General features: G+C 42.4%; 1 protein-coding gene across 2 annotated transcripts; it reads left to right on the forward strand.

The window, feature by feature from the left end:
• Window positions 1-636: 636 nt before the first annotated feature.
• On the forward strand, window positions 637-14,483 carry LOC118366320 (G1/S-specific cyclin-D2-like). 2 transcript variants are annotated; one of them, XM_052492320.1, is made up of 5 exons: window positions 637-1,243; window positions 2,190-2,405; window positions 4,694-4,853; window positions 6,915-7,063; window positions 12,000-14,483. In XM_052492320.1, exons 1-5 carry the CDS (start codon window positions 1,229-1,231, stop codon window positions 12,186-12,188), a joined length of 729 nt encoding a protein of 242 aa, XP_052348280.1. In that variant the 5' UTR covers window positions 637-1,228; the 3' UTR covers window positions 12,189-14,483. The 2 variants fall into 2 exon arrangements, with proteins under 2 accessions (XP_052348280.1, XP_035604792.2); XM_035748899.2 differs by having other exon boundaries at window positions 639-1,205.
• Window positions 14,484-16,348: the final 1,865 nt, after the last annotated feature.

A 16,348-nucleotide genomic window follows, 5' to 3' on the forward strand; every position in this document is an offset into this window, starting at 1 on the left:
TGCCTGGTATGAACATGGCAGCCAGGGTTCCATTTGGTCTCCAGCTGAGACTCATGCACACCATAACTGAGTTATTTAGCTTGTTCCCCCATAGGTCTATATTAATTGCATATCTGTCTGACCTGAAAGTGGAATGCAAACTGAATGGTTTCAGCCTGTCCCCTTTGAAGTAAAACTAATCCAACTAACCTTGACATTCCCATAGAGACAATTCTCCCTCTCTTTCTGCGTGTTCTCAGAATATGTGGCATATTTAATTTAGTTATTTTTGGTAATGATTGTGTAATCATCCCAGTAAGATGTTGCTTTTTCAGCTCAATGGTTTTTAGTTCCTTTTTCAACAGTATAGGATACTGTTCTGTAAACATTGAGTTAGTTGAACTAAAGAAAAACTTGCAGTTTAGTTTGCTAGATTCCAAGCTCTTGATAATTAACACATTAAGTGCCAATTAAGAATAGCCTAGCCATATTCGTTAGCCGTAGTAGAAGCAGTAGCCTGGTTAAATATGACAAACTAAGATGTAAGAGATACAGAAACCTCACAATGCTACTGTGATCGATTAGGTTCATGTCTGACATTTCTTTAGCCTAATGTTCGATTTCACTGCATCAGCGCATGTGTGAGACCGGAGTTGGGGTGGGGAGAGGGACAAGTTAAACGAGTGAGGTGGCATTCATCCGGTTCCTGCTTCTAGCAACACAGCAAAAGATATATTGTACAACAAGCGTTTGCTCTGTCACTATAGCCTAGCCAACTATTGTGCAGAATGAGATATGCTTGCATCATAGCCTATAGACTACCCTGCGTTTATTCAGACTTCAATAAGCGGCAAGTAGCCTAAAGCCCAGGGCTGAGAGGAAACAGGCTATCGAGAGGCAGGACTACGCTGGAATAAACCCTGCAGTCTCACCCATGCTTCCTCCCGAATAGCCTTCTTCTCCAGCTGTTTTACACTGTCCCCACTACTGTTTTGACGTTATTTATTTTTTTCTGCAAAGGAAAGAACCGAACCATGGAACTTCTTTGCTTCGAGGACAAAGTCGTGCTTGCCCAAATTGACCCCAACATTCTCTATGACGACAGAGTATTGCAAAGTCTGCTAACCATAGAAGACAGGTTCCTACCGCAATGTTCGTATTTTAAATGTGTCCAGAAGGACATTCAGCCACATATGAGGCGAATGGTTGCAGGATGGATGCACGAGGTTTGTGAGCGTTTTTAGCCTACATGTGCATTGGTCAGGTATGGTGCTGTTTTCAATGCATTTGTGCATTAGTCAGGTATATTGTTTGAGGGCATATCTCTCACTCTAATAAGTGTGCTGTGTATAGTAAGATTTGATTTATCTAAAACAAATGAGCCTACAAGGGTGTGTGTGTTTTGTGTAAGAATGTTGCATGTTGCACATAGGAAGGAGCATGTTCTAATAACTGTAATACGTTTGTCTATTTATTCAGATGGTTTATTAAAGTTTCATAGCATGGTTGTTTTGAGAGCTGACATGTTGCCGAATTTTTACAATTTAATTCACTGAGACATGACCCATGCAGGGCATGTGGTACCTGGGAAGTTCCACCAGGCTAGCTAAAGTCATCACCATACATTTCAGTTCGCTGAATGTCAATAATCTTGGATTGTATCGGTTATGGAATCAGTTAAATGAAAGAAGACATTCTAAGCTTCATTTTCATGTTGAATCTATACAATTTGTCCGTTCTAAATAATTATGACAATTTTTTTGGAAAAAAATATTTTCACTTCTTGCTGCCTCAAAATAGCAAGCACGCACAGGCGACTTTAGTTTTTGCCATTATAAACTTGAATCAAAGACTAATTACTTTCTCAATTTTCGGGAATGGTTTATGAATGGCTTGTAAACATTACGCATACAATTTTCCTGCTGTAGCTAATTTATTTATATTTGTAATTATTTTTTGAAAATATGACGGACATGGCGAAGTGAGCTGCGTGGGTGTTTGGGCACGACTTCCGCTACAGGCTATAACGAATGAGAGCTCTTTGATATACTTTGATATTTAAGCTTTTAATGCGGATCCACTGAATGAATATCGACAACATTTGGTTTCCCCATCATGCAAATGTTGAAATGGGGTGTCTACAGACATGTAAATATTGACAGAGTAATAAAAAATAGTAGGCCTAATATAATAATATTATCTCCCACCAGGTTTGTGAAGAGGAGAAGAGTGAGGAAGACGTTTTCCCCTTGGCTATTAATTATTTGGACAGATTTTTAGCGGTGGCGCCCACTAGAAAATGTTATTTGCAACTTCTAGGAGCTGTATGCATGCTCCTTGCAACAAAGTTAAAGGAGAGTTGTCCATTAACTGCAGAAAAGCTGTGCATGTACACAGACAACTCCATCACACCAAGGGAGCTGCTGGTAAGAAACTATTGTTTTCTCTTAATGCATGGAAAAGTATGCAATTAAAACATCATACATTCGTGTATAGCCCAATAATTGTACAATATCAAAGTTTTTTCTTCTGCCATATTTGGTTAAATATATCAGTGTACAGTTCTGGAGACTGATTCATTCCTTGGCCTTACAGTGGGCCTATGCATGCATGAGGAGAGTGCCTGATCAGGTCTGAGCTAAAGTGGCCTGTGTTGCCACCTAGTGGCAGTTATCTAGTTTGTCTTGTGGTAGAAGGATTTCAACATTTCAAACATTGTGGATTAATCATTTGAAGAAAGGAACAGTCGTGCATAAATCCACAAGGGTTATATTAATATCCACTGGCTGAGGAAGTTTATATACATTAGTTTCATAATATCCAACTGTGTTTTCCTGACCACTTTCTGTTAATTGAACGATTGGTATCTCTCAGGGGACTGTTATTCCCAGGTTATTCCTGTGAATTACCCCCCCATGGCATGTCCCACCCATGTTGCTCAAGTGTCCAAATATGAATCACCATTGGAGAGCTATAGGACTGTGTCCTCTTCTCCTCTGCTGTCCAGCTGCCGGGGTTGCATCATCACACAACCCCTGTGCTCGAGGTTTCCTAGGAAAAAGTGAATGGAAACTTATAGGTAGAGGCTGGTCCCAGATGTGTTTGTGCTGTCTTGCCAATTCCTAAGGTCACACTAATGCCAACTCATGCTAGACGGCACAAACAGACCTGGGACCAGGATGGTGAAATTGAGATTCTTTGTCAATGAGCCACTGCTGGTGCATCAGCTGAGAGAGAGGGGGGAATTCAGGGGTTTTCTAGCAAGGGCAGCTGTCCAGGAAGTGAGCGCAGCAGTGACAATAGGACAGACCTCCCTGCACATCTTCAGTCAACATTCTCCACGGTCTTACCATAGGTTAATCGTTTGCATGTGTGGCGCTGCGCTGGTAGGAAACACATATAGATTAATGAAGTCCCGCTATATGGCTGACGCTTGTTCTGGGCTGCCCCTATAATCTGAGAGAGCCACTCAGAGAGGGGCCTGTCCCTGTCCACGCTAACAGAGGGGTTTCAGTAAACATGGGCGTTCCCTGCCACAGTCTCCATCTCGGGTTGTCCCATTTCAAAAGAGGAAACCAGTCGGGGTGGGGTGGGGGGTCAGCTGAATTTATCACATTGGCTGTTTTGTTCCTTTCCTTTTCCCCTTGGGGTGAGGCTGCTTTTAACATGAAAGCTCCCCGCAGCGTGCTAACCAACACGGGCGGTGCAGACCAAAGATGCTAGCTAAGGCTTGTGACAGGAAGGAAGCAACTGTGGCTGTGATGCTGCAGTCTGGCTGGAACCAGTGGCGAGGCTCGACGTGTCACATGAAGAGTAATGGGAGAACCATGCAGAACGAGAGAGAGTGTCAAGGAAAATGTTGCTTTGGTGTTGAATGATATCTCCTCTGAATTGAGACGGACTTGTTGGTATGCATTGTATTTCATGGCAAACAGAAGAGGAACAGGATCAACACACATCCCCTCAATACCCTATAATGCAACAGAAAAAAAACATTAAAAGTCCCATGATGGTAGTGACTCCCCATTACTGCTTATCACTTATCAACCATAGTTTCACATAATTTTACTTTTAATAAAGTATTTCAGTTGTGTATATTACACTTGTTTTATTTTATTTATTTCATTCCAAGTCATCTCATCTCTGTAGAGCTGCTGGCTATTGTCTGACAAAATCACTATTTTAGTAGTGCTTCAAAGTAAATAAGGCATATTTTTAGGTAGATTCCTTGCGAAGCAACAGCTGCTCTCTATATCACCTCATCGTGCATTGATCTCTCTTCCGTAGCAGGCGTAAAATAAACCCAGACCGGACAAGTAGATGCGCAATGGATTATGGTTATTGTAGTTAATTACTTCGCTAAACTATATAGAATATTGGCCTGTTGGAAACGACAACACCCTACTACATCGCACCGTTCAGGCTCAATATGATTTATCTCTAGAGAAACTGGATGATGTGCCCATTGAGCTCAGAAAAAGAAGAAAAAACAAATGGCATTCTAATAATTGAATAGACAATTAGTAGTTTAAAAAACAACATTTTGGTTAATCGTTTAGCACTAATACCCTATAAAGTTTCAGCAACTTATAAACCCAGCTCATGCATTTGTTGACAGTAAGGCTGAGTAAAGTGGTGAATGCATAATAATGATCCACAAGACATTACAATTCTTCTCATGCTTTGTTTTCTTCCTTCTCTCTCTGTCCTCTAGGAGTGGGAGTTGGTGGTCCTAGGGAAGTTGAAGTGGAACATGGCGGCAGTCATCCCAAACGACTTTGTGGATCACATCCTGCACAGACTGCCCCTGCCCAAAGATAAGCTATCTGTGGTCCGCAAGCACACACAGACATTCATTGCCCTGTGTGCCACAGGTAATAACAGGAAATTACCTCAGGAGAACTTCTGCTTCCTGATAGGATAGTCTCGCCTTTTTTCTCGTTAACAATCTATCTGACATCGTGACTCATTGTTTATTGCACTCATCTGACCCTCTACTCAGCAGTCTAAGGGCAGGGACCACAAACACACATCCATCCAATGGCTGCTCTCCACGTCTCTTCCCATCACTGGAACGCTGCTCGTAGCCTAATGGGGTCATCTTTACATTACAACGGCTGCTAAAAGCAGATGCAAGCAGTATCGAGAGCACTTTGGGCATATAAGGCATTAATAGTATAGTTAAAGGAGGCTGGGAGAATCTTCTCAGTGCGTGTTGTTTAGGTTAGCCTCTCCCTGTGATGACAGTGGGTGGATGAGTCTCCTCGCCTGCTGTTTGGCTCCCCTTCCACCTTCTCCTCTGTGGACTAGGGTACAGCAGCTGTGGGTCTCTCGCTCTCTCTCGCTCTCTCAAAACAAACACACACACACACACACACACACACACACACACACACACACACACACACAGAGGTCCTTCCAGGTTTAATAAGTCAGAACTGGCAGCCAGTGGTCTTCCTTCCTCCCCTAGTCAGACCCTTCCTAAACTCTTAAGGGTGAATCCCAATGGGTTTGTTTCCTTTATCCTACTGTATTGTTTACCTTTATTTAACTAGGCAAGTCAGTTAAGAGCAAATTCTTATTCACAATGACCGCCTCGGAACAGTGGGTTAACTTCCTTGTTCAGGGGCAGAACGACAGATTTTTACCTTGTCAGCTCAGGGATTCGATCTAGCAACCTTTCGCTTACTGCACCAAAGCTCTAACCACTAGGCTACCTGCCCTACCTCCTATGTCCTTGTTCTGATTGAACGGACTGCAGTAATAAGACAGTCTGATCTTGCTGACCTGATCTAGCTGCTGCTCTCTCTCTCTCCTATATATTACATCTTTCACATCAGACAATTTTAGAGGGAGGAAATGTAACTTAGGAAAAAAGTCCACTTTGATGTATTGAGATTTACTGCCATGCGTCTCTTTGATCCGATCTGGCCCATAAGTCCTTGTTTACTACAATATGGTATTCAAGCCATAGGCTCCTTCAATGAGGTTTGTGCCCTGTGGCTGTTTAGTGCCATTTTAGTGTTGCATTTTTTATTTGGGTGTGTTTCAGCGGTCTCCCCACTATTCATAAGCAGCCCGTTTTATATCACAAGCGCAAAACAGCCACAATAAAAAAAGAGTGCTGTGGTTTAGCAATAATGTAAATGTTAGGGGGTTTATGTGCTGCTCTGAATGTTGTTCTCATGACAGGGGAGCTCTCTGGCCTCTGCACAGCTGGCCTCTTGAAGAGACGAGAGTGGTTGGACTACTCCCTGGGGTTGATCCAAAGCTATCAGTCGCATCCTCTTTCTATAAAGAGAGAGAAGGCCACAGCACAGAGACCAGGGTCTGTGCTTGGCTGGACTGTGCTTGGGCTAGAGCTGGGGCTAAAGCTAAACCCAGTCCACTTTAAGGACGTTTCCTTTCCTCCAGGCCTGCTTCCTCCCTCCCCCGCCAGCAGGCAGGGCTATTGTCGCTGAGCGCTCTGGGCCTGGTTGATGGAGGACAAGAGGGAGTAGTTTCTGGAACTCATTGCTCACTGAGTAGGAGGATTCCTGCTATGTTTTCCTAATCACAGCTGAGGCAGAGTGAGGGAAAACACACAGGCTCCACCACGGCCATGTTGGACATGTGTTAGACTGTGGGAAAGTTGGGTTAAGCTCTTTAAAAGCTCATATTAAGAGATTATGAAGATGTTTGAATGTCTTTAAATGCTCAGCTACTTCATTTGGATTACATCTTGACTTGATAGTGCGTCTTGTGTTAGTCTGTGGGAAAGTACAGTTCAACTCAGTTCGTAGCTTTATATTGTAGATTTTTCCCCTCTAAATGCTTCCTCACTACTCCTTGACTTGAATGTGCAACTATGATTGTGATTTTGTCACCCCTTGACTGTTGTGAACTCACTGATGTCCGACAGGTGACTGACGGATCACGTTGTCTCTTATCTTCAGATTTCAGCTTCGCTATGAACCCCCCCTCCATGATCGCTACGGGCAGCGTGGGGGCGGCCATCTGCGGCCTGCAGCTGGACCAATCAGACCAGGCCCTGAGTCGAGACCGTCTGACTGACCTGCTGGCCAAGATCACCAACACAGAGGTGGTAAGTAGTGTCTATAGCCTGATCCCAGGTCTGTTTTTAATGTTTGGCCAATTCCTTGTTATGTCAATGAATGACAAGGCGTTAGCAAGACAGCACAAACAGATCTGATATCAGGCTAGGTAAGTGCTCCATGGCAGACATTTTAGGAGCATGGCGGGAAACTTTTGAAGAGATGGTAATATCAGTGTTGGCGAGCGTATAGCACAAAATACTGTTCCAACAATGGGCACCGACACCCTCTTTGGCTGCCTGTTAGACTTAGCTATTCACCAACGTTCCTGGGCTTGGAGCACGGAGATCTTCCTGGTAAACAAGAGCGATGCTACAGTATGCCTGCAGTAGTCGCACATTGAAGCTATTTACTTTTCATGGAGTCAGAGCCTGTGGGTCTTGGCTCGGGACCTAGACTGCAGCTATAAAGAGCAGAGGCAAGGGAATGTCTTCTTAGAACCCAGGGCCCACATTCTTGTGGTAGAACACAGGCAGGCAGTTCCTTTGCATGGCTCCCACTTTTAACTCTTCTCTTATGCCTAACAGAGGCTCCATCTTTCCAGGCGAAATGGCAGATGAGAAACACACAGATTTCCTAACTCCTTAAGATGACATGCATTGAGAGCTCTCACACCATATATATTAGTGGAGGCTAGTGGGAGGAGCTATAGGAGGACGGGCTCATTGTAATGGCTGGAATTAAATGAATGGAACGGTATCAAACATATGGAAACCACATTTTTGAGTCTCCCATTTATTCCATTCCAGCCATTATTATAGCTCCTCCCACCAGCCTCCACTTGTATGTATGTATGTATGTATGTATGTATGTATGTATGTATGTATGTATGTATGTATGTATGTATGTATGTATAGTGGGGCAAAAAAATATTTAGTCAGCCACCAATTGTGCAAGTTCTCCCACTTAAAAAGATGGGAGAGGCCTGTAATTTTCATCATAGGTACACTTCAACTATGACAGACAAAATGAGAAAAAAATCCAGAAAATCACATTGTAGGATTTTTAATGAATTTATTTGCAAATTATGGTGGAAAATAAGTATTTGGTCACCTACAAACAAGCAATATTTCTGGCTCTCACAGACCTGTAACTTCTTCTTTAAGAGGCTCCTCTGTCCTCCACTCATTACCTGTATTAATGGCACATGTTTGAACTTGTTATCAGTATAAAAGACACCTGTCCACAACCTCAAACAGTCACACTCCAAACTGCACTATGGCCAAGACCAAAGAACTGTCAAAGGACACCAGAAACAAAATTGTAGACCTGTACCAAGCTGGGAAGACTGAATCTGCAATAGGTAAGCAGCTTGGTTTGAAGAAATCAACTGTGGGAGCATACAAGACATACAAGACCACTGATAATCTCCCTCGATCTGTGGCTCCACGCAAGATCTCACCCTGTGGGCTCAAAATGATCACAAGAACGGTGAGAAAAAATCCCAGGACCACACGGAGGGGACCGAGTGAATGACCTGCAGAGAGCTGGGACCAAAGTAACAAAGCCTATCATCAGTAACACACTACGCCGCCAGCGACTCAAATCCTGCAGTGCCAGACGTGTCCCCCTGCTTAAGCCTGTACATGTCCAGGCCCGTCTGAAGTTTGCTAGAGAGCATTTGGATGATCCAGAAGAAGATTGGAAGAATGTCAGATGAAACCAAAATATAACTTTTTGGTAAAAACCCAACTCGTCGTGTTTTGAGGACAAAGAATGCTGAGTTGCATCCAAAGAACACCATACCTACTGTGAAGCATGGGGGTGGAAACCTCATGCTTTGGGGCTGTTTTTCTGCAAAGGGACCAGGACAACTGATCCATCCATGTAAAGAAACGAATGAATGGGGCCATGTATCGTGAGATTTTGAGTGAAAACCTCCTTTCATCAGCAAGGGCATTGAAGATGAAATGTGGCTGGGTCTTTCAGCATGACAATGATCCCAAACACACCACCTGGGCAATGGAGTGGCTTCGTAAGAAGCATTTCAAGGTCCTGGAGTGGCCTAGCCAGTCTCCAGATCTCAACCCCATAGAAAATCTTTGGAGGGAGTTGAAAGTCCGTGTTGCCCAGCAACAGCCCCAAAACATCACTGCTCTAGTTGAGATCTGCATGGAGGAATGGGCCAAAATACCAGCAACAGTGTGTGAAAAACTTGTGAAGACTTACAGAAAACGTTTGATCTCTGTCATTGCGAACAAAGGGTATATAAGTATTGAGGTAAACTTTTGTTATTGACCAAATACTTACTTTCCACCTTAATTTGCAAATAAATTCATTAAAAATCCTACAATGTGATTTTCTGGATTTTCTTTCTCATTTTGTCTGTCATAGTTGAAGTGTACCTATGATGAAAATTACAGGCCTCATCTTTTTAAGTGGGAGAACTTGCACAATTGGTGGCTGACTAAATACTTTTTTGCCCCACTATGTATGTATGTAAATGTGTATACACACACACACACACACACACTGCCTTTGGAAAGTATTCAGACCCCTTGCCTTCCACATTTTGTTAGGTTACAGCCTTATTCTAAAATTGATTCAAAAAAGAAATCATCAATCTACACAAAATAACCCATAATGACAAAGCAGAAACAGGTTTTTAGAAATGTTTGCTAATTTATATATATATATTTTTTAAACAGAAATATCACATTTACATAAGTATTCAGAGCCTTTACTCAGTCATTTTTAAAGCACCTTTGACAGCGATTACAGCCTTGTGTCTTCTTTGGTTTGACGCTACAAGCTTGGCCAACCTGTATTTGGAGAGTTTCTCACATTCTTCTCTGCAGATCCTCTCAAGTTTTGTCAGGATCGATGGGGAGCGTTGCTGCACAACTATTTTCAGGTCTCCAGAGATGTTCGATCGGGTTCAAGTCCGGGCTCTGGCTGGGCCACTCAAGAACATTCAAAGACTTGTCCCTAAGCCACTCCTGCATTATCTTGGCTGTGTGCTTAGGGTTGTTGTCCTGTTGGAAGGTGAACCTTCGCCCCAGTCTGCGGTCCTGAGTGCTCTGGAGCAGGTTTTCAATCAAGGATCTCTCTGTACTTTGCTCCGTTCATCTTTGCCTTGATCCTGACTAGTCGCCCAGTCCCTGCTGCTGAAAAAACATCCCCACAGCATGATGATGCTGCCACCACTATGCTTCACTGTAGCGATGGTGCCAGGTTTCCTCCAGATGTGACGCTTGGCATTCAAGCCAAAGAGTTGTCGCTTGGTTTCATCAGACCAGAGAGTCTTGTTTCTCATGGTCAGTGTTTAGGTGCCTTTTGGAAAACTCCAAGCATGCTTTAATGTGTCTTTTACTGAGGAGTGGCTTCCATCTGGCCACTCTACCATAAAGGCCTGATTGGTGGAGTGCTGCAGAGATGGTCGTCCTTCTGGAAGGTTCTCCCATCTCCACAGAGGAACTCTAGAGCTCTGTCAGAGTATCCATCGGGTTCCTGGTCACCTCCCTGACCAAGGCCCTTCTACCCCGATTGCTCAGTTTGACTGGGCGGTCAGCTCTAGAAAGAGTTTTGGTGGTTCCAAACTTCTTCCATTTAAGAATGATGGAGGCCACTGTGTTCTTGGGGACCTTCAATGCTGCAGAATTGTTTCGGTAACCTTCCACAGATCTGTGCCTCGACACAATCCTGTCTCGGAACTCTACAGACAATTCCTTTGATCTCATGGCTTAGTTTTTCGTCTGTAATGCACTGTTAACTATGGACCCTTATATAGACAGGTGTGTGCCTTTCCAAATCATGTCCAATCTTTTGAATGTACTACAGGTGGAATCCAATCAAGTTGTAGAAACATCTCAAGGATGATCAATGGAAACAGGATGCGCCTGAGCTAAATTTCCAGTCTCATAGCAAAGGGTCTGAATACTTATGTAGGTAACCTGTTTTCGCTTCGTCATTATGGGGTATTGTGTGTAGAATGCTGAGGATTTTAATTTATTTAACCCATTGTAGAATAAGGCTGTAACGTAACAATGTGGAAAAAGTCAAGGGGTCTGAATACTTTCTGATGGCACTGTATATGTATATATACTGCAGATGTGAATCTATAATTTTACATCACAGACTAAATCGCTGTTTTGTTGTCTAAGATATTTCTTTATCACTGTAAGTCTGCGCTCTTGGCTTACATAAAGGAACCTGAGGCCAGTACAGCAGCACACAGGGACTCAAGGGCCACAGTCAGTCTAAGACGAGGAACAACCCAGCAGCTCTCGATAGACCTGTGGTTATTATGTGGCCATGGCAACGCTGGCGCTAAGACTGCGGCCCATTAAGTTTTAGTTATCTGTACATTTCAAAGGAATGTTGGCCTCTTTGCGAGCTGTGTGCGCTCTTTAGGGCCCGCACTTTTGGCTCCAGAGTCAGACCTCCCACGAGAGGATGCACGGAATCAGGGAAATTACTTTTGAGATTCACCCACTGTGTCCTGAGTGATGAGAAAGGTTTCTTTGGTGTCAGGGCTGCGGTGTTCCTCTCAACAACCCAATGGGCCTTGGTCAAAAATGTTGCACTATAAAGGGACTATGTAACCACTTGTAAATCTAGCCCATTATTGACTTTAGGGCAATTAGGAATGTTCTACCCACACCTCACGTGTGTTTAGGAGGATTCAAGGGCCCAATGAGTCGCCACTCTCTTCCTGGTGTCTGTGTGCGCTGGTACCCATTGTTCTAGTGACTGACTGGTCATGAAACCGGCACGACCACCTATCACAAGACTCATAATACCCTCCCGGTCTGGCCTGCCATGCATGTGACCAAAGCTGTTCCAATAACAGTCAGATGTCGAACGTGTAACTGCATGACAGCGTTAACTGTTCGTCCACAGGTGTCTGGGGTCAATCAAGAGTGTGTGTACAGCACCTAAAGTAGAGGTGTTAGTGTATTGATGTCTCTTCTGTGTCTGTTGCAGGACTGTCTGAAGGCGTGTCAGGAGCAGATAGAGAGGGTGTTGGCCAGTAGCCTGCAGCAGGAGCAACAGCAGCAGAGGCAGATGGCCCAAGGCAGACCGGGCAGCAAGGCCATGGAGCAGCAAGACCAATCCAGAACCCCAACAGACGTTTCCAGCACCCCAACAGACGTACGCGACGTCAACCTATGAGCCCCCACCACCATCTACAAGAGTGACGCCCACCAGCGAGCTCCCAACAATTATGTCGCTCTGTCAATCTATGGGATCTAGCAACATTCGCAATGTCAAGCAATGAGCTGCCAGCACATACGCCAAGTCAACCAATGAACTCCCACCACTAAATGTCACACCAACCTACAAGTTCCCACCCTTGTTTGTTAAGTCAACCTGTGAGGTCCCACAAAGTTTGGGTTGGCAAACTGTCAACAGCATTATGCTGGAATTATCAACTGATAAGAACTTTTACAAACAATATAGAGAATAGGTATACAAAAGAAAATGGGTGGCTCCCATCTATATTGAGCTGGTCACATATTGACATGTGTGCCATACTGAATTAAACAAGCTATTTTAGACCCAATGCATTTGAAAACGTGATAGTGCCTTAGGTTTGCAGAAAGGAAACTTGAATAGATTTGCATCATTGAAATATTAGTTTTTTTACTTGATAAAAATACAATGTAGTTTTTCACTCTAAAAAAGCTAGCAAAAACATTTATTATTCATAGTATTGTATTTTAATTGTTATTCTAGATATTGTTATCATTATTTCAATATAATTTAGTTTTATGATTATTATAATAATTGTTAATCATTAGTAAGCATTTATCAATTTCACAGTGGCTGGGTGTTTCCCTCAATTTCAAATAGAGGAAGCCCCTGTACTGTGTGCATTACATTAAGTACTGGTTTGGTTCTGCACAGTGTTCATACACCTTTATTTAGGAGAAGCTAATGTACAGGATGAAGAGAGCGGTATCTCCTGCCTGCTTAGCTCTGCATCTGTAGCACTGCTTCCTATTTATGCTCTTATATGCTGGCCAGGAGAGGGCTGGGCCCACTCACACAGAACACAAAGGGAGCGAGAGGGGGTAGAGAGACACAGGTAAGGAGTCCTGAGGGTGTGTATATACTGCCCCCTAAGGGTGAGAGCAAGGACAGAACAACTATCAGCTGTTAAGGTCTTGATTTCATTGCCAAGTTAATACCAAGCCAATATTTACTTTCTAATTGAACAAAGCTATTTTTGTTGTTATATGTTATTGGGTTGTGTGCTCTGAGAAACTCCTGCATGTTATTAGAAAATTATTGAGGATCATATATACCTTTTTATACCAGGGAGCACTGTTTTAAGTCTGTCAGTAAAGTTGGCGTGAAAGCATGTTTTTGTTCTGGGTCAGACAAAGCCAATACTAGAGAAAGGGAGACGGCATGTTGGAGGGATGGTCTTAGTCTGGAGATGAGAATGAAACTATAGTTGTTTGTTAGTGTCAGATGGATTGTTAAAGTTTCATAGAGTTTGAGTGTGGAACATTTAGAGCAGTGAAAGTTTGGCGAGAGTGAGAGATGGCAAAAAAACGGAGGTTTTGAGAATGGAACTAGAGACGGTACGATTGGTGCCATGAAATGAAGGACTTGCAAACAGTTCAAATGAGGGGGAAATGGATGAAGACATGGTAGGAAGCTCTTGTGGCACACCAGAATAAGCCTGTTCTTGATTGGAAGGGCTGCAGGCGGTTGTCATTCTGATAGGTCAAGAGTTGATCACGAGGGAGCAGTTTGGTGTGCTGGAACATTTCCTGTAAGGGCCTCCTGTTAAATCCAACTAGATATTTAAGTCATGGTCAAAGACTTGGATCAACCTAAATGCACTTTTAAAAAGATGTTCCTTAAAAGCTGAAGGGGATGGTGATCAAATGGGGTAGGTGGGTTTTCTAATGTTTTATGTTTTTATAATTTTATTTTTTAATTTTAAGTTATTTGATATTCTCTGGGCTGGATCCCCACTTCGGGTGATGCACAAGGACTGACCAACGAGTAGGAGAAGGGTTTACCAACATGGAACCAAATCAATTGCAATGCAAACCTAGGAAAGCATTCAAAATCACATCTAGACTTGATTATTTGATAAAATCCATTTAACTTGAATTTTATTTTTGCCTGCTTCATATCCAAATCAATATGATGGTCCTAAGAAAGGATTACACAATGTCTTTTTCTGGTTCATAGTTTATTTTGTTTTGCTCCACAGTTCAGCTTGTTTTTCAGAGAGGAAAGAAATAACATACGGACTTTAAACCTATAGGCAGAAAACTTTGCTCTTTACTTCTGGCAACCACGTTCACCAATGCAGAAAGTATTTAAAACCTATTTTCTTTCATGAAACGCAATTTGCTATAAACTGAGAAAAGATATGGGTAAGCATTTAAAGTTTTGTGTTAATTACTTAAATTGAGTGATTTAAGTGATGAAAGACTAAATGGATCTGTTTATCTTTGATATTTTTCTTGCTGCTATTAAGCCTGTTGTTTTTCAATCTTAGAATTGTGATATTCACTTGTGCTGCTAAATTATGAATTTTAAAGTATCCTATTTCCTTGCTTTTTCCTTGCTGTATGTAAACTGGTGAGAGGTAAAGTGTGACACGTCTTTGACTGGAAGTACCTTCTGCAGTTTTCTAAAATAGCATGTTTTACTCTTTCCATTTATCTGGTGTTCTGTCGTTTCCTTGCTGCGTTCTACCATTGAAATGTTGTTGTACCTCAGGTTCATTGGACAATACCTCACAACTCAGCAGTTTTTCAGGGAGTTAGTGGAATCAAATCTGACTCTGATGCGTTTTGATAGGTTCTAGATTTTTTTCATCCAGGAGATTCACGTGGCACCTCCTCTCTTCAGACAACAGAAATTCCTTGTCTTCCGTCAGATTACACTGATCTGTCGTTGGCCAAGTAAAGGACCAAATACCAGGTATTTCATATACCTAGTGCTAAATAAGAGACGGCTATATAAAATGTATTTGGAAAACAAACAAAATATATTTTGTATCTTATTTTTCCTACTTATGAGTTACAACCTAATTGGCACATTTAGGGTCAGTGTATTGGATTAAGTGGAATGCATTTTGTGAGGTACCCATTTAGTGAGTTTTTATTTTATATGATCAAAAAATGTTTGTGTGGAAAACTGGGATTCCAGTTTGTTTTGACCCCCACCACTGCCAACCACATGTACCTCAGAAGTGTCTGATCCACAACTTCTGTTCAATAAATTTGACCCACAAAAAAAAGAGTGAAGCATCTTTACTGGCTAGTAATGTACTTCTGTTCTGTGCTGGTTAAGGGAAGGTTAACCTGATCCCCAGGCTCAAATTGCTCGTGTATAGAGAGCCAGCTGGTGGATGAGATAAAGGGAAGGTGAAATGTGTAGAGTGATTGGGTTGGTGGTGGTGTACTGTGCAGGTAAGTAACTATGCAGGCCCATATGAAGGTAAGTTAAAGCTTGAAGGGTGGGCTTCTCATTTGATTGAAGATATGCTGCACCAAAATAGTATTTTGTGTCTGCAGCTATAGGCGTATCTGACCTAGTGGCTGTGGGTTCAAACTTCTTATGGGGTGGGCTCCTTACGCCAGAACCAGAGACTCCTTCAAACTTTCTTTGTAATTTTGACAATGAGAGTTGCAAAAATGTATACAATAGCACACATAGATGATATTAAACCCACAACCTCTTGGCTGTAAGTCAGTGCTATGACTATTAAACCACCAAGTCTGTACCCCTTTCCTGCAGACAAATTACCAAGTGGCCTCGAGTGGAATCGTATTCATATTTTACGCCACAAAATCTGGTGTTTATGTAAAACTGTTTTGCTATATTTCAGTCTTCTGTGATGTATATAAAGTGTAATATTGGGATGCAGACAAAACATGTATACATTTCAACTCTAAATCTATGGTACTGTTTTTATTTATTTTTTAAAAATAACCATGTGTGTGAGGTGTATACTTTTGTTTCAAACTAGATTTGTTTAAGATTACCAAGAAACACTGCGTGACCCTGATACTGCCCACTGCAGTAAAAAGTTCATGCTTCTTCTTCCTCTCTGTTTGATGTTAAGAGTTGCAGAAATCCACACTGAAATGTAAGGGTAGAGGATAAAACCTTCAACCCTCAGGTGCAAGGTATGGTTTTAACCTCTGAGCCACAGACTTTTTCACACTTTTTATACTCCTTGTACTTTTGACATGGAGAGAAGCAGAAACACGCACACACAATATGATATTTGAACCTAAAAATTCTTGGCTGCATGGTATTGTTTAAACCACCGCGCCACATACCTCTTCACACTT

This window comes from Oncorhynchus keta, chromosome 33 (assembly GCF_023373465.1).
Source record: "Oncorhynchus keta strain PuntledgeMale-10-30-2019 chromosome 33, Oket_V2, whole genome shotgun sequence".
Taxonomy (NCBI): Eukaryota; Metazoa; Chordata; class Actinopteri; order Salmoniformes; family Salmonidae; genus Oncorhynchus; species Oncorhynchus keta.

Bases quoted from the DNA above. Each gene is read 5' to 3' on its own strand.
- LOC118366320 (XM_035748899.2), top strand. From the start codon at position 1,014: ATGGAACTTCTTTGCTTCGAGGACAAAGTCGTGCTTGCCCAAATTGAC. The intron at 1,206-2,189 runs GTTTGTGAGCGT...ATCTCCCACCAG, and splicing joins TTGCAGGATGGATGCACGAG to GTTTGTGAAGAGGAGAAGAG. The intron at 4,854-6,914 runs GTAATAACAGGA...TCTTATCTTCAG, and splicing joins CATTGCCCTGTGTGCCACAG to ATTTCAGCTTCGCTATGAAC.